Source organism: Denticeps clupeoides, chromosome 5 (assembly GCF_900700375.1).
Source record: "Denticeps clupeoides chromosome 5, fDenClu1.1, whole genome shotgun sequence".
NCBI lineage: Eukaryota > Metazoa > Chordata > Actinopteri > Clupeiformes > Denticipitidae > Denticeps > Denticeps clupeoides.
This window is the reverse complement of record NC_041711.1, coordinates 28241411-28268245: the sequence shown is the minus strand read 5'-3', so window position 1 is coordinate 28268245 and position 26835 is coordinate 28241411. Positions and strand designations below refer to the sequence as shown.

The window sequence follows — 26835 nt, the reverse complement described above, 5'->3', positions numbered from 1 at the left end:
TATACGGCGCCAGCGCGCATTCCGGTCGGCGTCATGGCCGGTTACGTAACGGCGCGGTTTATTACATAAAGACACCAATTGTTAGAAACATAACGGGCACCACTCATTGTCTGAAAAAGTTGCACCTGGCGTGTTTCCTGTGTAGAGTGCAGTATGTTATACACCAGATACGACGCTTTATTGTAGTTTTGAACTAACTTTTACAAAGGGAACTTTTTTAAAAAGCAACTTTCACGTTTGTGAGTTTACTCCTCATACCTTGTTCAGGTATAAATGCAGTTGTAGAAATACGTGCATTTGGCACCGTGCAACACGCACAGTTTCTGCAAAAATATCGGAATAAAAGTTTTGATACTAGGCCCCGCCCCCTTTTTTTACAGGCGTCCTCCAATCGGTGCCGCGGATTCTGACCTGCCGTCCGCTGCCACGGGGAACCCGCGGAGAAGCGTCCACACGTGGATCTGCGGCTCCACAGGTCAGAAGCTGCAGACAAATGATTCCGTGAGTTTCCGAAGGGACGTAAAGCAAACATGCTTTGCCACGTAACGTTGCCAGATTCCGTGATAATGGAAGTGGAAGTGGATTCGAAGGCAAATGGAGAAGACTGTCTGAATAAGGTAGAACCGTGCCTTGGTGATAACTGTAGAATGGCATTGGGTCTCCTTTGCCAGATGATCAAATAATACAGTAATTAAATAGCACGTGACTGAATTTGTGTCCTCCAGATTTGTGAGAAACTGGGAATAATCGAGCTGGATTACTTTGGACTCCAGTTCATTGGGAGCAGGGAAGAGAGCTTGTGGTTGAACCTGAGGAACAGAATCTCTCAGCAGCTGGACAGCTTCTCTCCCTGCAGAATGAAGCTGCGAGTCAAGTTCTTTGTAGAGCCTCATCTGATCCTTCAGGAGCAAACAAGGTGAGGCTGCAAAATAAGGTATAAAATCTGATTGGAGTTTTAGATTTGGGTTACGTTTATGCTGCTGTTATTTGCAGATGTATTTTTTTTTTTCTTGCTCGCAGCATGCCGTGTTTCTGTGCGTTCAGTGTGTGTGCTTTAGAGCCACATGCCTGGGGCTGTAAAACCGTGGGCCCTCGCAGGGCATGCAGCTACACCCTCAGACGGTTGAAGTACAGCATGTTCCAGACTGCTGGGTGGAGATGTGGCCTGGACATGGGGGCGTGCATTTTTCTTGCTCTAGGGGGAGAGGGGAGGCATCAGTTCAGTTCCTGTTTGTCGCTCTTTAGCTTGGATTATTGGACCTTTCATTTAGTCCCTGGCTGGTTTTATGTGACATGGTTTGTGTGTTGATTATTAAATAGCTCAAATCATTATTGATGCATTGGGATTTGTTCTGCTCTGGCCTCACAGAATATTTTCATGCTATTACATGCTGCGTTTGAGTAAAATCAGTTTCCATCTGTGTTACTTTTCTCCAGTTGCTGCAGTTCACTGACTTAATCAAACTAAATGTTAGTTGTTGGTTTCACTATCCTTTTGTAGCAGATTTTAGGCAGAGCAAGATTATTTGGTTAATTAGCATATTTCATGGAGCAATTCAAAGTTGCTTTTTACACATTATAAATTAGTTTGTTCCTACCTTAACCTCCACTGGTTTGCAGCTGCCAGATCCCATCCTGGGACACTGGGCACAGAGTGCACACATACATACATACATACACACACACACACACACACACACACACACACACACACACACACACACCATTCACTCACGCACTCACAAATACAGACCATTCAGAGTTGTCAGTTCGCCTAGTCTGCGTGCCTTTGAATTGCAGAAGGAGGCCCGAGACTTCAAAGGCATGTAGAGTAACTGGCCAGAGAACTGGCAACTCTGAAATATCCGTAAGTGCGTGTGAATGGTGTGTGTGTGTGTGTGTGTATGTATGTCCACCGTGTGGCCCCATATGTTTTTACAATGACATAATTTTTTTTGCAATATATTTCTGCTTGGTGACTTAAAAGGGAAGTGATGTCATAATCCTGAGTTTCCCAGTCCAAATTGGCACAGATTCAATGTAATGTGTGATATGTGAGGCTTGTGTGTTCTGTGCAATTCAGTTTATCTCATCTGTCTGTCCAGGTTGCATAACATCTGTGTGTTCAGGGCAGATCGAATGGCCTCTCTTACGACGTGGAAGACGTCATACATAATGCTGCAGAGCTGAAATTCTTTGATCTTTGCCCCCCACCCACAAGCAAAAAAAAAAGACAGCTGCAAAAAAGTGTGAAATTGAAGTGACAATATTTATAGCCCAGTTTTCGACAGTATTAGACAGCATTTAGAATAATGTTTCTAGACAAATCATTAAAATCAGTTATGTAGTGGGTTCATGAAACTTTGTCCTTAAAATGCTGACTCAAATAAATGCTATAAAACCATTTTTAAATGTATAGCAACATTATTTTAGGCAGTGTTGTCCTCGGTTTACCAGTTCTGGCTACACTATTGAGAATTAACAACACTAAACCATTTGCCAGTTCATTTTTGACCTTGTTCACATTTCCTACAGTACGTGCCTGTTCTTGCATCCCCCAGACATCTGTTCCTCACGCATGTGAAGGAAGAGCTTCACAGAGGAAGCCTCCGACTGGATGCCGAGCAGGCCAGCGAGTTGTGTGCCCTGTTGGCACAGGCAGAGTTTGGAGACCACAGTCAAAACACTGCCAAGTACTGCTACACCCACCTGTGTGGACAGGAGCCGAGCTCAGCTACCATCAATAGGTAAACAATAATGCATCCAACCAGAAATGAAAGTACCAGGATGTAGTGACGTGGTGTTGCAGGCCATAACATGCTTGCGTGGTGAATCAGTTCTGTGGATTACCTCAGGGTTTTAGCGCAGTATAGTTTTTTGCTTAGTTAGAGGCCCATGACCAAATCTCTCACACCCTCACTTTCCATAACCACTTAATCCTACTCAGGGGCACAGTGCATCGTGGGAGACAGGGCTCAGTGTGGGGACTCACCTAGGGCAGGGCACTATAAATTGAGCAAAGCACCGTTCCCACACACTACTCCCCGGGCATCTGTCATGGCTGCCCACTGCTCACCAAGGGTGATGGTTAAAAGCAGAGGACACATTTCACTGTGTCACCGTGTGCTGTGCTGCAGTGTTTCACAATGACTATCGCTTCAATTTCACTTTTTTCTTTCAAATGGATGTCTAACATGGGTCATAGCATAAATCTGGCTGCATTACTAGCTGCGTGTTCACAGTCACACAGTCAAAGCCCTTTCTTTGCCTTCTGACATTACCATACACACACACACACACACACACACAAACACGTGTACAGACACAAATTTCTGATTCATCTATCTGCAGACTGGGCTTACAAAGTCAAAGCCAGAAAGTGCTGAGAGCAGCGGGAAACTTGATGATATGGCTGATGAAGAGGGATGGGAGGATCACATTTTGTGTTGATTAATGAACCATTGTGTGTGTGTGTGTGTGTGTATGCGCGTGTGTCTGCATGAGCAGCATTATAGCAAAGCACAAAGCGCTGGAGGGGGTCAGCCAGGCTTCTGCAGAGTACCGGGCCTTGCAGCTGGTTTCCTCCCTGGAGAACTATGGGGTGGACTGGCATTGTGCCAGGGACAATGAAGGACAGAAACTGGCCGTTGGGGTTGGACCAAAGGGAGTGTTCATCTGCAGGAAGGACTTTTCCTTGGTCAACAGGTAGGATGTCCCTTACCCTTGGAGACAGATGCTCGATCCCCACAACGTATTGGTTGGAAATAATAGTATTATTACATTTCAATAATGAAGGTATTATTTTCTTACAGGATCATTTATCCTGCAATTCACATGGCAACTCACTCAGGAAAGAACGTGTACATGACTATCACCCAGGAAACCAGTGAAAGTGTAGTATTTGTGTTCAAACTGATCAGCACCAGAGCTGCGAGTGGGCTGTATAGAGCCATCACAGAGATTCACGCCTTCTACAGGTACATCACAAGTGCTGCAACATGGTTGCAGTCTTTCATTGGCTGTACCTCTTCCATCTTCTGTACATCCTGAGTATATATTGGTATTGAAATATTTGAATATAATATTTGAAAACATTTGTAGGGCTGTACAAACATCCAACAAACTTTATATATTAAATAACCATTTGGTGCATTAAAAAACACCAGATGAGGCAAATCTCCTGTATCTCTGTTGTAAATTACTCTGGAAGATGGAAATGGCTGTTAATGACAGAATATCTGCATGTATGTAGCGAGGCATATTATCAGTTCCAGTGTAATGCTGTGTTTGTTAATCCAACTCACACACTTCATTGATTATTAGAAAACCATTTTCAGTTACCTTAATACAGTGAGAAACAGTTTCACTGAATAAAGATCACATTTTAATCAAAAACATTAGTGGCAATGTCTGACATTGTTAATATAATTTGGTCTATTGCTAATTCTGTATTTTTTTCAGACACTTTAAGATACCTGTTCATGTTTTATATCAGGTGTGACACGGTGACCAGCACTGTGATGATGCAATACAGTCGTGACTTCAAAGGCCATTTGGCCTCCCTCTTCCTCAGCGATGACATCGACTTAGGCAAGATGTACGTGTTTGATGTCCAGCGTACATCCAAAGAGGTGTATGACCAGGCCAGGAGGGCGTTTTTCAAGAAAGGACTTGGTGCCACCAGCCCTGGGGCAGCTATAGGTAGTTGTGCCACAGCTGAGGTGGAGGGGATGTGCCAGAGGTGCCAGAAAGGTCGTGAACTGCAGGAGAAGCTGCAACGGCTGCAGGATGCCCTGCTGTGTGCCCTGTGCTGTGAGGAAGAGATAGACTCAACCTTCTGTCCCTGCGGCCACATGGTCTGCTGCTACAGCTGTGCTGGCCAACTACAGGTGACCATACCAGGCCATTTACACCCATAACATTGCAGAATGTATATAGCCTCACAATGGAAGCCTTCATGATTAAGCACTTGTAAACAATAAATCACTAGAGTAGGTATTATTAACATGAAGGCAATGAACTTTTGAAGAGCAGCTAATTAACAGGGTCCTTTTATGAACTATATAAAATTGAGTAGATTGACATTTTAATTATTTTCTAAGCACTTCTTGTTCATCGGATGCACATGATGTATATGGTTTAAACGTTACTGAGATTGCACTTGTTCAGTGAGGTTAATGATTCAGACGGTACCATGGTTTATATAACCTGTGGTACACAGTACTGCTATCCTGCGACCGCCCGTTCATTAATCTAGGATACATGAATGGTTTCAGGTCAGCAACCTATTGTGACATGATTGGAGCGTACTGTGGCGGTTATCTGTGGTGACCATATTTACCCTTTCCTTTTCAGTGCTGCCCAGTGTGTCGCTCCGAGGTGGACCGTATCCAGCATGTCTACTTGCCTATTTGTGCGAACGTGAACAAGCCAAGCAAAGCTACATTTCAAATCAGCAAGGGCCTGAGTTCACATAGAAAAGACTCTGTGGATTTCACCAGCAACAAAATTTGTTAAATTCATAGGTGCAAGGTGCCTCCTCGCACAATTGTATGGTATTTTTTACAATGCAGCTTTCCTGGCTGAATATTTAATATTCTTTTTTATGTTGAAGAGATATTCACTCCTAGACAGTGTAATGGTCCAAATGACGAGTGAGCAGTAGGCATAGGAACCTTGAATTCTGGGAAGGAGCAAGTGAGAGTTGGGCCAACAGTCTGTGTGTTAACCAGTTTATTGTTACCAACACACAGACTGTCCACCCAACTCTCACGCGCTTCCCCTTCCTCCTTCCCACAATTCAGTGTTCCCGCACCTAGTGCATAACATGTAATTTAGAGCATTACAACAGGTAGAAACCTTTATTTTTGACCTCTGTTTTTAATGGGTTTTTTTAAGCTCTTCATTTGTCTGTATATTTGAAACCGCTTTATTGGTCACATCAGTTGCAATGTTTACAGTACACACTCCCGGCCAAAAAAGGCTTTTTGTTCAAATTCTTACTGGTGCCAAATGCAGCATATACCAGGGGTTCCCAGTCCTGTTCCAGATGGCCCCCATGGCAGCATGTTTTCATTCAAGCCTCCTGTGACCTCCATGAATAGTATTAGCAACCCCTAGAATATATACATCACTGATCATTTAATAGAATTACTGTAAAACTAACAGTTTCTCAGAAACATAATATTTTAATACATATGTTTTATGTTGAATAAATGCATTTGTTTCCTAATTTTATATCTGAGAATACATGACTGGAGACAGATTTATCAGTTTACTCACAAACTTTGGAGTTTTACTGCCTTTTGGAGAATCGCTGCCTATAAAATACTTTACCCTTTGCAGCAACAATTAAATAATAATTTGTACAATGTAATGGTTTCAGCTGTATGCATTTTACTCCATACCCCTGTGTGTGTGGCTTTGTGGCATTATATAGAATCTGTGAGGTAAGTGAAAAAGACAAAAAACAATTGGCACTGTTAATTTATTAATGTGAATATAATATAACAATTACTTTTACAGATATCAAGGACAATTCAATGTATATTTTAAAACAATTTTATTAAATTTCTATTACTAGAAAACTTGCAAGCACCAAAAAAAGGAACCATAAGTTTCACTGAACAAGAATAGGTGCATCTTCCACATAGACACACAATTACAAAATAGTTTGAAAACTTGATGTTTTGTTTTATGGATCTTTTTATGTTTTGGGGGAACAATATTACAACATTTAAATGTCAGGGTGTACATACATTATATAAGATATAATTTTGTATTCTACAATATTTTTGAAAACATATTCTCTCTTTCTATTGAAAAAAAAAAACTACACAAACCATCTGCAATGTAAACAAACCATGCAGAAAAGCAAAGTGCTATTTCACTTGATCACCACAGGGGGCTCCCCAACACTGCTTTGGGTTGATAAGACTCCTCTGAATATCTAATTTACATAAAGTATATAAAATTCATATCTGAACCAGAAGAAAGAGTAAAGACATTTATTTGTGTCCTCAGGAACTCATCGCCCAGATTTAATTTACAGAGATTCCTCATAACTTTAGAAACATTTTTTCATAACCCAGCTGTGTCAATATTATTAGCAATTGTAATAATAAGAAGAAAATGAAAAAGAACAGTCTGTTTCTCAGCCTGAGACTGGCAGGTTGCCATGAACAGTCAAGTCCTGATGCTCTGACACACACAGAAATGAGAATGATTGAAAACCAGTATGTGATCTCTGTATTCAAAAGTAACATATAAGTCATTAGTCATTATGAGTAACAAATACTAAACCCAATATGTAATCAGTTTTTAACCAGTATATTAACATGCAAATCCTGATAAAAAAATAAATGTCTGGCAATCATTTGGTCAGCTCAAAGTAGCTGTGCTTTTAAAATCCCATACGATTTTAAGTGGAATATTTCTAATGGAATGTTTTATTACCTAAACTAAACACGCTTCTGCCGTACATTCTGTATAACATTCCAACATCTCTCTTTCTATTCATTGCCCTCTCTCTATCAGTTCATGTCTGCTATGTAAAAGTAAAAGCAGTCTGGAAAGGGCTAGAACCTTTGCCATTTTGAAAGTGCATAATCATCATCACAAAGAATTGCACGTTGAATTGTCATGTTCCCCCAAAAGCCTGTCATTTATTATCATCACATGTTTCAAATACATTCAGCTGCTGACCAGTCTTAATCCAGAAACATGACTTGAATGAACTTCATTATATTATACTCACACACTTGCATATGCAAACCCTGCCCCTGAGTAATATCTATGGAAAATGTGTGGATGAACCTTGCCTTTGTTATCTAGCGACACTATGTAATGTTCCTGTGGTGGCCTTTTCGTGATTTTGTTACACTAGTTTTGTTACAACTAGTTTAGAAACTCTGGTTAGTTAGAGCAGGGGAAAACACAAAACTGTGCAAAAATGTTTTGTCCACCAGATCAGTCTGGCAACGTGCACCCTGAATTAAAGGAGTGAAAAATAACACCAAACAAGGGATTACACCAACCTCTTACACTGAGGTAGTGAGAAGTGCTACACTGCAAACCCACAGCCATAGAAAATTCTGTCTACCATGTGCAAACTGCAAAATTCATGAATATGACTGTCATGTCATTTACTCTTTCATGCATCTGTTCAAGTGTGGTCACTAAGATTAGCCAATTTCCATTACAGAGCACGCATTATTGCCACAGTGCATACGGAAATGTGACTAAACTTCAACTGGCTACACATGAGCATGAGAAAATGAAAATAAAACATTCAATCTATACCTCTTTTAAACACTCAGAGCTGTGTAGACATGAGCCTAAAATCTTAGCGGCAACTGGGCCTTCTGGACAGTAGACTGAGACTCCCCCATTAAAAAACGATCTCTGCTCTTACATTTTCAAACTATCACAGCACACATGTAACTTCACCACTAGGGACAGAATGTCATTGTTAGTAAAAGTTGAAATTATACTTGGCTACACACTCTATACAGGATGTAAAGGTGACAGTAAATGTAAAACCACAAGTTTTAAAATTATTTGTCAGCCTTTTTCCTCCAATGGGCAAATAAGACTATTTTGGTGCATTCACTCTTTACAGATTAAAATGTACATCTGCCAAACACTCTGTATAAGCATAAAATATACAAAAACTCAAAATCCTGTATTAAAAGTGACATTTGGGAGTGTATTTGTAAGCATTTTGTGCCTCTGAATCCTTATTATACTCACACTAAGCTAGAATGCAAGTACAGGAGTTGCATTTTATCACTTGCTTCTGGTTTGAGGAGATTCTGTGTATTTGACCTCTGTTCACTACACACTTGGCAACAGAAATGGTAAAGATTATGAGCATAGCATGGTTAAAATATTTAAGACCTGATGCCTGTACATCAACAGTCAAATAAACAGCTCCAGGCATTTCTCTACTAGTCTAATGCTGCATGAAATTAATGAGAAATTACTCAAATTGGACAGGGTGGCTGACATCAGGTTAAACTACACACACATCTTGCTGCCATAGAAACAAAACATGTGTGTGGTGTTACTATCCACACATCTTTTGCTGTGAAAAGTACAAATGTTCAGTTTTCTTTTCATGTGTTCTACACACTGACTAGACAACAAGAAACCTGGCTCCATTTCAGAAGCATCAGCTGTGCCTTCCTCTTTCTCTTCACATCTAAATACATACCTCCTGTCTTTCTGCAATGATTGGTGTGGAAGTGGAGCTACATCAAAGAAAAAAAAAACACTAACAATGGTTGCTAGATTCGTGTTGTATCTCTTTGTACCAAGATATCTAGTTCTCTGTGGAACACACATACAAGGAGGTCTATGTGTAGAATATACATGAGGCAACAGTCAGGTAAGCATAAGTAAATACTGTGTAAATAGAGCAAAGGTTACAGTAATCAGGATAGAATTAGTCACAAACACAATTACAAAGAATGTAACATCCCTCTTGCTCATCAGCTGTCACCATGACATCCAGTGAGTATTTAGTGGCCAGTCCTTGATCTGCCTTCAATGCTGATTTTAACCTCTTGAGAAATAAAAGAGGGTTTTGGTAGAGTCATCGGAGGTTCCTCATATGATCTGTCTGCCTCACGTTTCTCTGGGGCAGACCACCGCCTTTTGCGCCCCACCCGTCTTTGTGGGGCACAGATGTCTGTTTGGCGGGTTTGGGGCATGCATGTAATTTTTATGCCCTTGTCAGGGCCTCCATTTTCCATGAGGGTCTGTGAATTCATCTTGCATTTTACCTCAGCTTCTCCTCCAGCTTTGTATCCTGGCCCTATACTTACTCCATTTTCGTGGCTGTCTCTCTTGGGTACTTTGTTTCTTGGTGGGCCATCATCCTTGGATGGTTTAAAAGGGGCAGGGTAATCAGTAACTAGAGATCCAGTGGTTTGCTCTTTATGTAGTGAACCATTCCTGAGGCTCTTGAGGGTCAGGGAAACGCAAACATCACCAACTGACAGCTTAGCACAAGTCAGCGCCAACAGCTGTGTGGTTCTGTCTGGGCAACAGGAGGACCAGCCTTGCCCAAAAACAAAAAATGGGTACTCCACCAGCACCTCTACCCTTACCTGAAAAAGAAACACAGAACAGAAATGTGTATAGGAAACATTTTATGTACTTTCATGTATATAGGAAAAGAAATGTAGATTTCATGCTATATCAGGGGAAGTGCCATCCAGTGAGAAATTAGCCCTGGAGGCTGTGGGCCTGTATCTCATGAGGGCATTATTTATTTGATTATCTGTTAATCTGTGGCTTTTCAGAGACATCAGGTGATTTTGGGGGGATTTAAAAATTCCCAAAAGATGTCATCTTATAGCTGGCCTTGTTACTTCCATTCTTATTTACGGCTCACATTTCTTATTGCTAAACAAACTGCATGACTTGAATAAGTTTGTCTTTAAAATGACCACTGACAACAGAGCAGCTAGAGGTGCAGTTCACTTCCTGGTGCTCGTCCTGTTAGGCCTACATGCAGCCTTTGGATTACAATTTCCTGCTACCTGTACAGGTAAAGCACATTCATTCATTGATTCCTACCTCTTTCAATGTGGCTTTTCATGAATAGATGTTCACATTACTACTGGGGTGTCCTAAGTCCCACTACTGTGGCCAATTATCCAATTATCATCTAGCAGATGCAAAATCTCCCTATCACTGCACCCCACCACACAGTTCCATTTTCCTTTCAGATACATCTGCATGTATGAACGATCATTACCTTCATTTCAACCTCTCACATCATTCTGGTCATTATGCCACAATGTTAACAAAAACATCACCTGTTCATCTCTCAGGCCAAAAAGTCTTTGAAAGACCTTGGCATTGTGACAGATTACTTTCCTGTCTATTCTAACCAGCCTGTCTCCCAATAATGCCACCCCTGCACTCTAAAACCCCAGAAAAATCAGGCCCCACCCTGAATATGCAATATAGTGCCTGGTACAGACCATTTCTGTCTTGCCTTGACTGCAATTAAAGGTCTCCTGAAATCTAAAGTGAATCCCTTCAATATCTACATGGCTTCTAGAGAATAAATATAGCAATTGTCATCACTCCAGGGTCTCACATTATTCCTTGACATTATTCATGCAAAGCAGTCAGAATTAAGAATTAAGAGTGTTGCCTTCTTGAGTAGCCTTGTCAGAAAATGAATCAGACCAAATTCTGACAGTTTTCTGCCAAAGAAACACTCAAAGGATAAAGCATTCATAGTTTTAGAGAGGTTTGTAGTTTAATTACTAATTATGTTTTTCACATATTCAGCAGTGAGTAGTTAGTAGGATACAGGATATTACTTTAGTCTTTGCATTCTTACCAGCGCTCTGTGCTCTCCAACAGAGAAGTGTATAATGACGAGGTCAGGTGTGTGGCTACAGTCAATGCGCTCCACTGTGCTGGAGTCAATCTTCAGCTCACTGCTCACCTCTGCGCTATGGATAAAGTCCTCGGTGCGCAGGTCCTCCACTCGCTTCAGCAAACCATCAGCCAGCTGAATAATGGAGCCTTTCATGAAGTATGGAGGAAGTGAGGCAGATGGAGATGTCAGCGGTGATTGTGAGGCTGAGGGTGCCGCCATGCTGACAGGGATGGTGTCATGCATTGGGATCTGGGTCTGGTGGATGACAGTTTTAGTGCCTGTAGAGTGATGCCCATTCAAGCCCGTGGCATCAGATTTAGTAAGAGTGACAGCAGGGGTCATATTTTTGTAGGTCTGAGGCAAGGATAGAGCTGTCTGAGCAGGAATGGTGGGGTTCGAGGAAGGTCCTGTGGAGATAGCTGTATTGCAGGATACTTCATTCTCAGCTGATCCCCCAGAAGTTACAGGGATGAGAAGAGATGGGTTACTTGAGATCACCAGGTGCTGTGTAAGGTTGGTTTGGTCACCAAGGGACTGTTGATGACCACTACTGGAGATGTAGCCAATAATTGGCAGTGGAGTGGCAGAGAAGAGCCCAGCTGCCAGTTCCTGGGTGCTTCTGTGGGATGTCTGTAGGAGAGCATGGGGGGTGATGGTTGCAGGGACTGCAGACGCAATGTTCTCTGTGGAAGCAACAGAGAATGTGGAGTCCCTAGACTGTCTGGGGATGGGTTTCCCCAGCGAGTTGTGAAGCACAGAGCAGTCTGTGGTGTACTCAGCTGGGAGTATGACCTGTGTTCGGGTCTGGAGGTTGGGGCTCTGTGGGGTAAGCCTCTGATCTTGCTCTCTATGGCTGATGACTGCCTTCACCACACTGGGCTGTTTTGACACACCAGCATCAGCTAAAGTTCCATTATACACCAGTTCCTTGGCTTGACTGGTGCGGATGTTATCAGTGTACTGGAGCAGGACCTGGGAGGGAGTGAGTGTGAGAGCAGACGTCAGGACTGTTGAGTGAGGGTGAAGTTGCACAGGTAGTTGTGTGGCAGGGGGAGTGACTGCCATGCCCAGAGGGGAGCCTTCAATCTGTATACACTGACCAGCTGGCTGGGCCAAAGTGGGCAAAGGAGATGTCACAGTGAGTCCCGTGGCACTAACTTGTTGATGCTGTTGGTGGTGCTGCTGGTCTCCATTGGAGGCCTGGGAGACAATGGCTGTGACATAGGCTTCCTGCTGCGGTCGCTGCAACTGGACTGGACCACAGGTGGAAGGGATGATAGGGGATGAGATGTAGCCAGTGTAGGGACCAATGAGTTGTACATTTTGGGGCAGAGGGGTGTACTGAATAGTACCTCCAGGAAGTGTGATGTTGGATGAATACACAGTAGGTTGGGTAGACAGTGGAGGAGACACTCTGGACAAAGAGGAGGCATTAGAGGAGGAGAGGGATGGCGTGTATTCTCTCACCATTGAGAGTGGCTCCTGGGAGGAGGTAAGATTTTCACTGATAATGGGACATTCACTGTTGCCATGGGTAGTGTTTACTGGAGCCAGACTGGCCATACTGGCAACACTGGCAAGCCAGGCAAGATTCTCCCCACGCTGACTCTCTCCCACAGACAGCAAGGTTCGCTCTTCCACAACCAGGAGATCACGCTTCTTTGGCGGAAGGCATTCATTATTGCGCTCTTGATTTGATTTCATGGTAGTTCCTCCTTGTTTGAGATCCTAACGTCTGTTGCGGCACTCTCTTTTTATTATTTCACTTAAGTCCAGTCAAACACTCGCTCTCCTTTTCAGGATCTGTCTCAATGTGAGGTGCAGAGAGTCATGGTTGTTCTCAGTAAAGTTTCCATGTGCTTCATGTGGAATCATGTCCTACCAATGACTGGATGCCTGTACCCAGGCAGAAATCTAGGCAAGAAAAATACACACAGATACACACAAATTTAATTATACAACTGCACATTAATGGCTTGAAGATGTATGTCAATTATGCACAGTTGTTGTCTGAATATCAACAAGGACAGAATTAGATGTTCGTGGGCTTGTGAACAGATAATAAGACTAAAAGTCTGTGAGCCTGGCCCCCCAAAAATTGCTGCAGAGTGAGGAGTCCTTGTCTGCTCTCTGCACTCAGGACCATTTTAATTCTTAATGACAATCACACAGGCTAAACTGGACTGAAAGTCACTGTCAACAAAGCCATTGTGAAACGTGAGCATCCTTTTCTCCCTTGACACACACCCACAACTTCTACAGATCTCCTGAGCTGGGTGACCTTGTTTAAGAGAGGTCACTGCATGTTCCAGGTGGAGCATCCAAACCCAGTGTGGCTCCGATCATAAAGAAGAGCATTGTCAGGAAGTATGACAATAAGGCATAATGACATGGAGACAACACTGCATGAATAACAAGAAAAAGAGCAAGTAAAAAAAAATGAGAGAGGAAGAGAGGAAGCCTCTGCTGACCCACATTGAGCTGTGCCTGCAGCAAGAGTAGCTTCAGAACAAGGGAGGGAGGGGGTGATTGAAGGGGATAGGATGAGGGATAGACTTCTCTCAGCCACGGCAGTGCTGCACCAATCTCTGGCCCAGTTTCCCACACCCACAAGCAAATGATGGTGTTAAAGTCACTACAGAACAACGTACAGCGTAACCTCATGGCATGCTAAAATTAAAGAACAGTTGGTGTACTCCAAATCCAACATAAATCATGAATAATATTTATGTAAAATAGAATCGCTCTATGAACACCATGACTAATAGCTCTGTAGGCATTTTCCATTTATTATTATACAACTTGTATACATTTTCTACAATATATACACACACCCACATAAAAAGACCTATAAAGGTAATGTGCTTAAATAGCTTATACATTATTACATACAGCAAGATTCATGTCAGTGTGTTACATTATTACAAAGGCACCTGTCAAGAGGTGGGGTACATTAGCCATGACAAATGAACAGTGTTGCAGGCTGGGAATTGGCAGAATTGGCAGAAGAATCAATAAGAATGGTCAGAATCTGCGCAGCTTTGATAAGGGCCAAGGTGTGACCTGTACATCTGGGTCAGAGCATCTCCAAAAATATCTCCTATGAGCCGTCTACTACAGAAAACCCCAACAATGGGCATGTGAGCATCAGAACAATGGGGCAATGGAATAGGTGACCTGGCCTGATGACTCACGCTTTCTCCAAGGTCACGTGGACAACCGGTTTGCGTCTACCTTGGGAAGGGACAGTGGATGAAAAGACTATGGTTAGAAGGCAGTGTTCTGGTGAGAAGACTTGGTCCTTGCATCTGTACTACCTAGATAAATATAGTCGCAGACTATTCCGATCCCTTATAGCTACAGTATTCCCAGATTAAAGGCTACTTTTTCAGTAGGATGAAAGATCATTCTGAATGAGTAATAAAAGTACACACCATACACTCCAACAAGATGTATTCAGCTGTGTGCTCTTTTGATGCTAATCTACTCAATATTTTTAGTTCTTTACAGCATTAAGTCTATGGTAATGACAATGCTTCAGTCAGCTCAACAGCCCAGAAGTGCACTGTTCCATCATTTCTGCCACTGGATTACAAACACTGAATTACATCAGAATCTACGTGTAAAAAATGACTCTAATAATGCCATGACCAGGAACAAAAGCAAGCTTTCAGTTCTCTTTAACTTTGCAGTGTCTGCATGATGCCCTTAGGGTTGAACAACATCTGTCATCTTCCCAGAAATGTAGATGACAATGAAGAGAGACAAGCTGCTCTCTGTTTAATTCTAATTTCCACAGTGGCCACAAAGCCATTATCAGACTGGCTCTGGAGCCACAGAGCAACTGGTCTGCCATGCTCTGTAACCATTCGTCACACTTTGAAACGCAACAGTGTTTGAGCAAATCAGATGGAAAAAAGCTTCTGTCGGCGCATATTTGTGCAGTTTGCTTCTAAGAGCATGACAACGGCAATGTCTGTCTTTATGACTACTACTGGGACTTAGGAGTGGTAGCCATGACCCTGGCCAGTGCAGATGGTAGTTTGGCCGCTCGGGGAGGAAAGTCCCCCTCCTGCAGTGCTCTGGCTGGGTGTCAAAGGATAGAGATTAACACCCTGCAGTATCACACCAGCTCCCCCCTCTCCTTCAGCCCCAGCCCCACTCTGCTGTCCTGCTGCAGATAGCAGAGCTCACGGGGGCCCACAGCCACACACAGAGAAACACACAGGTACAGAATACAGAAAACTAATATGCGATACACAGGTATGTGTGGACATAGAGTGAACTAATTCGAGTGTACGTATGTCTGCACATACAAATACATACACATCATCATAAGTATTCCAAAAAGGAAAAAAGTTCACAAATGATCATGCACACTGTACAACATTACTGTTCCATTATAACCAAAGTGCTCAAAAGATGAATCTGCTACTCTGGTTAAAGGTAAGTATTAGGGTCTGAGAAAATAACAGAGAACAAGAATTGTGGATTCCCCTTGTATATATATTTGGGTACTTTTATTGATTCCCCTAAACAATAAAAGAAATGGCATAATGCTTTTTGATGAAGATGAATGTGCACGCATGAACACAGAAACAGAAACCAGTTGTCCCGAAACACTCTACAAGCAAACTGTTGAATGCAGACATCGTCACTGATTATGTGTGATTGCACAAGACGCGGTGGCAACAGTTCAACGCATTCACACGTCTGCTTTCCCGAATGTGAGGTGATCAAACATCCTATGATGTCATATTTTTGAGGCACATGCCAATTGAACAGCAGAGGGATGATGGTGCCTGCTACAGCCTCTTCTCTCCCTCCTGCCCTCACCCACTCTTCCTGCCTCAGCTCCCAATAAACCACTCTGCCAAACAGATTGTTACTGTCATCCAAGCTGTGAAGCTGGGCACTGACCTTGCCACCACCTTAAACCGGCCCTATCCACCCTCCGCGAAATTGTCCCGAGCAGCCTGGTGTGGCAGCGTCCCCCCCCCTTTCAGTGCCTCGCATAAATAAGCCTGCCCTTCCTCAGGTGCCTGGCCCTTTAAGAGGCGGGAGAGGGAGTCCACAGTCAGGCGCCAGCCCAAACAGCGCTGTTGCTGCCTGTACAAAGAGCACAGCCTCCTGCATCACTCTTCTTCCTCAAACGGGGGGAAGCAGCACAATGTACCGTGGTATGCTCAGAGATGAGCAGCAACAACAACAAAAAAAAAAAACACATTTTCTCTCCCCGCCTGGTGCTCGCCTTCCCTCCAGTTCGCTGCACTACATCAAAACACCGTGGGTTTTCCCACGGCCCTACCCAGCAGACCTGCACTATGTGTGTATGTGAGTGTGTGCGTGTGTGTGTGTGTGTGGCCGGAGAGGAAGCATAAATAGCACAAGCACAGTAATCCTGCACTCTGCTCAGTTCTGGCTTTTTGTTGTGCACAGGCTTACCAGGCTCTCTAGAGTCAGGGCTCATCAGGGTTGTTCAAAAGCTTCTCCCCATAGCCCAGCTCATCCGGCGGTCACCATGAACTTCCTTTGTCTGGATCGTCATCCCAGTCCACTTACATGCGCTTCCCTCCAACACCAAGGCAGCCCCTCTGTCCTCTCTTCCTTCCTCTCTTGCTCTCTCTCCCCCTCTCTTTTCGTCCTAAGCCATTCCAGGCTGTGAGGGTAAAGGAAGTCCCTCTCTGGGCTGGCTCACATAAAGCCCTGCATATGGAGCGCCGCCGTATGTTATGCAAGGTGAGTGATTTGCCAGCGCTCTCTCGCTTTCTCTTCTCTCTCTCTTTTACACTATTCTCCTCTCTCTCTCTCTCTCTCTCTCTCTCTCTCTCTCACTCTCTCACACACACATATTCTCTCCCTCCCTCGCTCCACAGCACTTTACTGAGTGAGGCTCCTCCTCCTCCCCAGTCAGCCCCAGCCGCCTCATCAGGTATTCATTCAAAAAACACACTCCGCTTGGCAGGGCGCCCAGACTACGCTCACACGGAGGGAAGGGCGGGAGGGGGAGGAAGAGGAGGAGACGGAGACGGAGGGTGAGACGGAGGGCCAGTGCAGAGCACAATGCAATCTGCAGCTACATGCATTCTTCGTATGCTAACATTTCTTTTTATCATTAAATCTGTCATTACTATACATGCTGAAATGGGGTTGACATCCCATGTTGCTATGCCATGTATAATTATGGCAAGCAGCCTCCTTCCCATTGGTTAGTTTCTAACCACAGGACTCATGTTAAGGTGAGGTGTTTTTGAAATCCACTACAGGGAAAAAGAGTTTGTTACTAGGGTTGCCCAGTGATCTTCCTGTTGCTACGTACACCAATATATTTCTCATGTAGCAGCAGCATACAGAGCAAGACGGAACCCTGTCCTTCAAATCTTACACTCCCATAGCATTAGCCTTGCATTAATGATGCAGTAGGGAGTGACAGCAGGACCTCGTAGCAACATATGCATGCTGGCCTTGCTGGTAATATTGCTGCAGGCATGCTCACACCTTTAACACTAGTGCTTGTGTAAAACCGCTTCAGGTCCACACTCTGGCACATGTGGAAAAGCGAAGACATGAATAATCCATTGGCGATGTGAATCCCCTTGTGCTACCTTAACCAGTCACAACAGCAGTGAGTCGTTTTCAGTTCAAGGATTGGCCAGTCAAACGCTCAAACTGACCAATCTTTTTGCAAAAAATTTCCAAGGATAAAAAACCATCAGTCTAAATCACTGGTTTACTAAAATAGAAGGCTATCCCCCACAAACCTTCATGCACACTGGCTTGACACCTTCTGCAACAGTATTTTGGAAGCCTAGTGTGTAAGGAAGCAGAAGGTAATTGGAAGGTTGCAGGTTCAAATCCCGAACCGCCAAGGTGCCACCGTCCCCACACACTGCCCCCCGAGCACCTGCATGGCTGCCCACTGCTCAACAAGGGTGATGGTTAAAAGCAGAGGACACATTTCGTTGTGCCACCGTGTGCTGTGCTTGCTGTGTATCACAATCACTTCTGGTTGTTTTGTCTCATTTTGTGTATAACATAGCAATATTGGCAGAGGATAGTTAGAAACGAATGAAATTAAAATAGCAAAATTGAAAGATTTGATTTTAACCCCATGGTAACAACAAAATTTCATCTTAAGGGCTGTTGAACTGGATGTTCTGCATGACAGGGTGCTCTTAATATCCTGATTAAGGCAGATGATCAACAAAGAAACATTACAATTTAATTTTCAATAATTTTTGCAACAATTTTGCTAATTGTCCCATTAAAATGTATTAATATTCTCATTAATGTGATATTGCAATTAATGTGAGATCACTACTTTACTACCATTTAACCATGAGTGCTGACCTCAGGATTGACCTTTGTGTAAATGTGTCTTTACAGATGCATTACTATATATATTGTCTGGCTAAAGGCGCAGGTTTTCTCTATTACAGACTGCTTGCTCAGTGTCATCTTCAACTTTCCTTTACTGATGGAGAACAGCGGAGGCAGATCTAGGTGTCTAATGAAGTCAAAAGCCCTGATGTTGTCTCACAGCATCTGTCCTCCTTTCACTGCAGGACAGTGCTGAACCTCTTCACTAGTTCTGAACCTCTTTAATTATTTGCTTTTCCGGGTAATCTACCCAGCCAATCACCAAGGAGACAGGCTAGACTGCCCTCCTGCCACTGCCTTTTAATCTGAAACTAACAAACAAGCCTGAAAGTAAAAAGAAATGGCCGACAAGTCTGCTGTGAAAAGCTTCAGAGGGCACAAATCCAATGGACATTTCTGGATGCAGTCCAAGCAGCTTGTCAGCACATCAAGGAGTCCAAGAAGAGCCAGACACATGTCCACAATTACTGCCAGTTCAGCAGACCATATTTTCTGAGTTTATATTCAGGCAAGGACCAATTTTACAGCAGTTAAGCACATTTTTATCATCTGATTTTTATCATGTTTACAACAGCACCTTCCTGATGGGTCTATTTGCATATATACTGTGCAGACATATTTCTTTTCTGCTATCAAACAAAGATTCATTAGTACTCACAAAGATCCAAAGTTCCTCAAGGCCACATTAATCCAGGTTCCCTTGCAGTTTCTAAGCACCTGTTCCCCATCCACCACACTCTGAAATGTAGGCAGTCGGGACAAACCCTATCCACCATGCTTCTCACACAAACAGTAACATGTCCTCACATGTCCAGACATGCAGAGAGCCTACTCACAGCCTGCAAGTCAGAAACAAGTTGTGCTGCACTGAACTGCACTGGCAAGATTTGACATACAGCATCATAGCACTGGGATCCTTGTTTGGGTCAGAGTTTTTGTGGTCAGTGGTCAACCCCTGTCAAGAAGAAAGACTTCTCAATGGACACTTAAATTGCTCCCACAGTAACACACATGAAACATTTGAGCATGTAAAGTTAGCATGTTCAGCAAAAATTGTTATATAATAAAAAAATTAAACTGTAATTGCTTGTGCAGAATACCCAGTTCGATGATTAAGAGCGTAACTCAAATGAAACAGGTCATGCTGGAGCAAATGGTTATTCTAATGCTGTCAAGTGCCAGCGAGGACGCTGCTAGGAACAAATATTGCATCAGACCTGTATATAACCCTCACCGTAGTCCTCTGACAGGCAGAGCCACTCTCTGTTGTGACTCAGTCATAAGGAAACAGCACACACTCACTCAGCATGTGTGGGGAGAATCCAAAAGGGGCTGGTTGCCACAGCAACAGGCTTTCTCCGCAAGTCTCCTGGTCCCCATTAAGAAAGATGAGCCTCTCTGCCGCTCTCTCTCTCTCTCTCTCTCTCTCTCTCTTCCTTCTTCCCTCCATCTGCCTCTCTTCTGTGTGTGTCTGCCTGGTTTTCAATGGCAGTATAGCATGACATAATGTAGCAGTGAAAGAGGCCATTGAGACCCAGGGAATACAGCTGCTGAACCCAGATCACAGGTGGGCCCTTACCTCAGTCTAACACACACACACACACACACACATGCACACACAGGTACAGTAATTTCTGTCAATATGCAGAGATCTGCTCTATTATGAAGTGCAAAACTTTCAGTATTCTGCAATTGGTAATAATCTTTAATTATAGATAATTATATTCGCTATATAGTTGCTGGCTTACTTTTGTGAGACTTATATCAGAAAAATGTCTATGCCAATGTTTTCACACTGCTTCACTGAAAAGGTGATCCTGGCCAGGATAACCTGGCCAGTGTAAATATGAAAGTGTATACGTGTATGTGTGTGTGTGTGCGCTTGTGTTTATAATTTATTTAATGACTTTAGGATCCCATGCTAAGTTATTAACGATGAGATAGAAAGTGTTTGTTTATATTTACATTTACAGCATTTATCAGACGCCTTTATCCAGAGCGACTTACAATCAGTAGTTACAGGGACAGTCCCCCCTGGAGCAACTGAGGGTTAAGTGTCTTGCTCAGGGACACAATGGTAGTAAGTGGAATTTGAACCTGGGTCTTCTAGTTCATAGGCAAGTGTGTAGACTACTACCACCCCATTTGTTTGTATGTTCATACATTATATTTTCACTGCATTTTGTATACATCATACAAAGCACAAACATATTCCAGTACATGTTGCACAATAAAAACAATAAAAAATTAGAATACATTAATAAATCACTGAATTATCTAATGCAAATCTAATCCAAATGTTGCAATGATGGACTGTGATCACTCTGAAATAGAACGTAATGTTCATGCACAATTTATTTATCAGAAACAGTATGCAGTATTTTATAATATAGAATAGTCCACAGGTGGAACAGCACTTGTTTCTTGAGAGTAATTATGCAATAAAATTGTAATTTCCCCAAACGATAACAAAAACAAAAACTTTAAAATGAATTATTTGGTCAAAGAATTGCCTTTGCGACATCTCAAAAGATAAACATGAGACAAATTACTCATAAATAATTTCTTTTATTGTGGTTCTCAGGAATGTGACTTCAGCTGTAATTGCCTGGGAAAGCAGCAAAACATGCAAAATGCTTGTTTGAAATGTGCTTGTTATGTTTGTCCCTCTGATCTTCAGACATGATCTTACATTGAGCATCATTTTTTAATAAAACATGACTTGGGTGAATTTATAGCCTTACATTTTATGTACTGGACTACAGTGTAGATGAGGTTGGCATATTTTAAAAAAAATATTTTTTCTCTAATAGCAGACCTAAAAGATCTGATGAAGGTGTGCCACCAAATTGTAAACATGTGTTCACTGTTAAAAGTTACTCGATTGACTTGACAGAGAAACTAGGGTAAGGAAACCACAGTGCTGATCTGCAAAAATATCTTCAGACAATGCTAACACTGCATAATTTTGTTGTGAAGTTCTAGTAAGTATCTGGTATACCTGGGCACATCCTTTAACGTATAACGTCTATTTTAAACTTCCACCTCTCATTAATGCATCAACTCTGGGGTAAATGCCAAAGCCTTGATTAATTCAGGCTGCCATTTTCTATTAGTAATCAATAGCAATTAGCTGCAGTGGGATTGAAATATTGTGTAAGAGTGTGAGAATGTAGGTCTGAAAAAGATCTTCTGTCTGAAGCTATGCGGCCTCAATAACCACTGTTTTCCACCTGTGCATTCATATTTTAGCTCATGCGTAAAATAATGTGAATGCAGTTTTCAGTGTATTGTGATTGGTGATCATATTATTTCAAAGACATCATGACTGATTTTAATTCTTTGGTTAACAACATCACCCCCAGACACTAAAACGAGCTATAGTAAGTAGCCCTGGTGTCATGATTTCTGTGTATCACACTGGCATTATATAAATCCAATTTCCTCACACTTTTTACTGAGAAGAAAGAGATGTACACAAATGAAAGATCCTGTATGCTAAACAACATATTGAAAAACTGTTACTGAGCAGATCTGATATGCTCCTCTGTTCCAGTTAGTGAAAGTGTGTGGGACAAGCCTGGTTGAGTGTGAACTCTGAGTCGCCCCTGGGAAGAGACCCATCTGAGCCCTTCTTTTTTGAATAATACATTATCTTGGCATTGATTCTACTATGAGTAGCATTTAACATGCAGATTAATATCCAGGATTTTAAATTGCATGGTCTTATCTAATGGTGGTTTTAATACGCTCCCTCTGCATCTGCCTGGTAACATACTACATTTGAATAGCTTGTTTAGGCACTGACTGCAGCACAGGCAGTGCTATTTAGATGAGCACCAATAAATCTCTCCCCAACGTTATGAACCATGCACCAGGATTAGGCTCAAGAATTTCAAGTCATTTATGTCTCTCATGGATTTTTTTGTCTAGATTTATATCTGTGGTTGAAGAGCTTGTGCATTTTTGAAAATGTACATGTATGGAATTTATTACCTTTCTATTTTAAAATGGTGTACAGTGGACAGTATTAACAAACAACTCTCAGGTCATGTGCACACCTCTGAAGTGGGGTATCTAAAAGATATTCCCTGATTTACCAAGTCTCTTCAGGGAGTGAAGTCTCCTTTCCTCCTGCCGTATGATGAGTCTTTCCTTAATTAAAACTCCACTCAACCATTGCTGTAACGGCCCCTTAATTACACAACATTTCCCCCATGAGTGATAGCGCAGCAGGGCCAGTCTGAGACTGCAGAGAGATGAAGACTGATACCCCCATCTCTATTTCAGGGGAGGACCGGGCCTCCATGCCAGGCCTGCGTTATGGAAAATGTGTGGGAAGATTCTCTGCAGTGGGTTGCTGAGGTCTCAGAGGGATTGTGTAACAATAGCACTCATACAAACACACACACACATTATCTCTCTAACCTGAACTCTAAATCTTCTGGATATCATGGTCACACACTGTACCACTTTGCTCATTCTGATACTGTACTAATACATCCACGAGGCCAACTTGAAAACATTTAAAAAGTGGAATGACCTTAATAAGAAACAGCGATCTAACGTGGCCTAAAATGAGAATGTACACAGGCCAGCAAGCAGGGTTTGCCAGAACTTGAGTGAAACTGTGCCGACAGTCTACAACAACAAAAATGTACAAGAAAAATGACATTTACATCAGAGAACCAGAGAACCCAGATCCGCAGAAATATATCGTGTATAGGCCACACAAATCCATTTAGGCTTCTTCCTTTCCCGAAATCAATTTTGAGAGCCTCATACAACATAGAAAAAGAGCTTCAGTGTATCCTCTGTGTCAGCACACTCTACACTCACACGCAGAGTGCACAGCCAATCAGCTTACTCCAATCACAGCATCAGTAGAACGTGAGTGGCTGCTGATGACATCATTACTAGTGTGTATACGTCGCCATTGGTAAGGGGATTGCTCCACCCCACCGCCAGAAGCAGCCTCGGGGCTGTAGTTTTGCATTTGTCTTTTCTCTGTGTTAGCGACTCTGTCTCGTCTTCTCCCAGAATGTCATTTCTATGACACGACAGATAAATAAATTTAATATGAGCAAGAGCGACAGCACAAAGATATGTGCAGGCATGCACATACCCGCATACGTTAAACCACAGATGTGCCTTCTGTTCTATAATCCGTCTTTGATACTGAAGCTCGCTTGCAGTTTCCCGTAGACACTGAATGGCCACACGTAACCCTCTCAGATAAAGATGCTGGTCTGTGCCCTCAGAGCAGCGCAGGCTGATAAACACGGGGAAGCCGTCATGGTCGAGGTGTGATAGGGACAGGGCGTTGCCAGGCGATGGGGTCTGAGAGAACGTATCAGCAGGGACCCGCAGCAGACCATCTGTTCCTGACGGGAGCTCTTCTCAGCGGGCCAAACACAATCAGCGCATTGTCATGTGTGAAAAGGCTTAGGCCAAAGACAAAGCCGTGCAATAAAAGTGATGAGACAACACACATGATCAGCATGGCACCACCAACCATTCACACCAATCAGCCACAACAGTAAACCCGCCGCCTAATAGTCTGAAGAAAACAGCTTTGATTTTTTGAGTTATGGACCGCACCAACATATTAGCAACAGATTGTTCAAGTCCATTAAGGTGTGAGGTGGGCCCTCCATGCCACAGATTTTCCATCGCATCCCGCATAAGCTCGAATGGATACTGCAATGAACTTACGGGCTTAAAACCAGCACGAAAAGTCTGTCTGCATTCAACAGGTTCATTCATACAGAGAAAGAACACATCCTCGGGCGTCTTCATCACACTTCAGCACACGAACTGCCCCCGAGCTGTCTAGCCGGGAGTCTAATGAGATACACTTCGCACACCGCTTTACAACTGACCCAGTCTTCTAAGGCGTTCTACTGCTTTGATAGCGGGACAGATTTCATAATCTATGGATATAACAAAATGTTTTATCCTGATTCCCAACCTGACATGTCAAATTAATAATATTTATTCTGAAAACATTGTACAATTTTTTTTTAATGTTTTCGAAGGCCAGATCTATATTCATATATATTTATAGATATTATGCCTGCATGTGCTGTATACTACTGCTACTAATGCAACTAATAAGAATAATAACCAATAATAAATGTTATTATTATAAAATAATAAATCATATATAATTGCAAATATATAAGGCTAACCAATACAATGTCAATGGATTGGATATTGGATCTTTAAGTTTCAGTGGCAGGTGTGTATTCATCCTTCTAGCTGTCCAATGACCTTCATCATTTACCCGTTAGTCTCCTCATTATTATCGGGTCTCACCTTCAAGTTCTTTACTTTTGTCGCCACCTTGTGGCCACATTTGAGAACAACCAGCAGATCCCAGCAGATCTATTTTTTTTTATTTAAGACATACAGTACAAGCCAAAAGTTTGGACACACTTTATCATTCAATGTGTTTTCTTTATATTCATGACCATTTACATTGGTAGATTCTCACTGAAGGCATCAAAACTATGAATGAACACATGTGGAGTTATGTACTTAACAATAAATCACTTAACAATCACTTTACACTTACACAAATATAAGGTAAAATAACTGAAAACGTGTTTTATATTCTACTTTCTTCAAAATAGCCGCCCTTTGCTCTGATAACTCTTGGCATTCTCTCGATGAGCTTCAAGAGGTCGTCACCTGAAATGCTTTTCCAACAGTCTTGAAGGAGTTCCCAGAGGTGTTTAGGACTTGTTGGCCCCTTTACCTTCACTCTGCGGTCCAGCTCACCCCAAAACATCTCGATTGGGTTCAGGTCCGGTGACTGTGGAGGTCAGGTCTCCACTTTTTGTTAAGTACATAACTCCACATGTGTTCATTCATAGTTTTGATGCCTCCAGTGAGAATCTACCAATGTAAATGGTCATGAAAATAAAGAAAATACATTGAATGAGAAGGTGTGTCCAAACTTTTGGCCTGTACTGTGCGTATTCAATATGTTAAATCCTCAAAATAGTAGAAACGTAGAGACGAAACCTTTTAGAAATGTGCCCACGCCAATGATCTGTCCACGGTGAGCAAAACTGTGGAGAAAACAGAAGAATTATGAACACAGCAATTTAAAAACGCGCGTCGTCCTCTTCTGCCCCGCGTTCAGTCACCAGACAGGTGATGTCCCCTCGCCAAGACGCCACCAGGGGCGCGTCGCCGACCCCCCTCCATCGCTGGATGTGGACGCGCACCGGGAAAGTGTTGCGCAATGGCGCGGAGCGTGTTTTGCAGATTTGTGGGGGCGAAGTCGGAGAGTAGAAGCACTTCTTCCATACGCAGGGAGCAGTGAGGTTCCACGTTCTTAACTCAAACTTTACAAAGAGGCAACGCATTGGGTATTATTATAGTATATTAATTTAGAATGGTCCACCAGCTCTACAACATTTAAATCCAAAATACAATCTAAGAGTTGTGTTGGTCGGGGTTGACTGTTGCAGACAAAAAGTTCTACATGAAAACCAAGGTAAGATCTGTGTCTTTCACATATATTTCACTTATATCCCTTACATTAATTTAATTTAACATTTTTTCTTTTTTTATTAACAACCTTCTTGATTCGTCTGTGCTATTGTATTCTTGACAATATTGTGTGTATGTGTGTGTGTGTACATATATATATATATAAAACCATAAGTGTTACATGCTAATGAGAGGGTGTGTTTTTCATGCTGATTCACCAGATGTGCTGCATACCTGTTTGAAATATAAGGTTAGCCATTTCCCTCCAGAAATATGCATTTTAAGGATTATTCCCAGGCAGCCCTGTCATTAAACATTTTACAATAAAAAAAAAAAACATTTCTTTCTTACTATTAGGCCCCCAGGCCAGTATAAAATGGCTAAAGGCGTGCTCCTGTACTTTTTTCTGCTGGGTCTTTTACCTGGGATTAGCGGCCAGGAGAGGGTGCCTGGAAGATATGGAGAAGGTGGTGAGCAACTCATTATGTTACATGTGTGCCTTACGATTATTTCTGTTTGTTTCTGGCATCCATGTTACTTTTTTTGGT

At 42.5% G+C, this 26835-nt stretch overlaps 2 protein-coding genes and 1 long non-coding RNA gene across 5 annotated transcripts; 2 read left to right on the top strand and 1 right to left on the bottom strand.

Annotated features, from left to right (window-relative positions):
• The first annotated feature begins 382 nt into the window (after positions 1-382).
• Positions 383-6237, top strand: mylipb (myosin regulatory light chain interacting protein b). The gene is made up of 7 exons (XM_028980534.1): positions 383-617; positions 726-916; positions 2562-2747; positions 3508-3705; positions 3813-3977; positions 4496-4889; positions 5356-6237. Exons 1-7 carry the CDS (start codon positions 531-533, stop codon positions 5515-5517), a joined length of 1383 nt encoding a protein of 460 aa, XP_028836367.1. The 5' UTR covers positions 383-530; the 3' UTR covers positions 5518-6237.
• A 234-nt stretch (positions 6238-6471) lies between these two features.
• On the bottom strand, positions 6472-19548 carry atxn1b (ataxin 1b). Of its 3 annotated transcripts, none has more exons than XM_028978948.1 (3): positions 19443-19548; positions 11363-13318; positions 6472-10112 (listed from the first exon to the last, which is right to left on the bottom strand). In XM_028978948.1, the coding sequence occupies exons 2-3, from the start codon at positions 13106-13108 to the stop codon at positions 9522-9524; spliced, it is 2337 nt and encodes a 778-aa protein (XP_028834781.1). In that variant the 5' UTR covers positions 13109-13318; positions 19443-19548; the 3' UTR covers positions 6472-9521. The 3 variants fall into 3 exon arrangements, with proteins under 3 accessions (XP_028834781.1, XP_028834779.1, XP_028834780.1); XM_028978946.1 differs by lacking the exon at positions 19443-19548 and adding an exon at positions 16850-17187; XM_028978947.1 differs by lacking the exon at positions 19443-19548 and adding an exon at positions 16325-16497.
• Positions 19549-25775: 6227 nt separating this feature from the next.
• LOC114789692 (uncharacterized) lies at positions 25776-26758 on the top strand. Its single transcript, XR_003749711.1, has 3 exons — positions 25776-26291; positions 26509-26537; positions 26645-26758. It is a non-coding gene; the product is annotated as an uncharacterized LOC114789692 (long non-coding RNA).
• Positions 26759-26835: the final 77 nt, after the last annotated feature.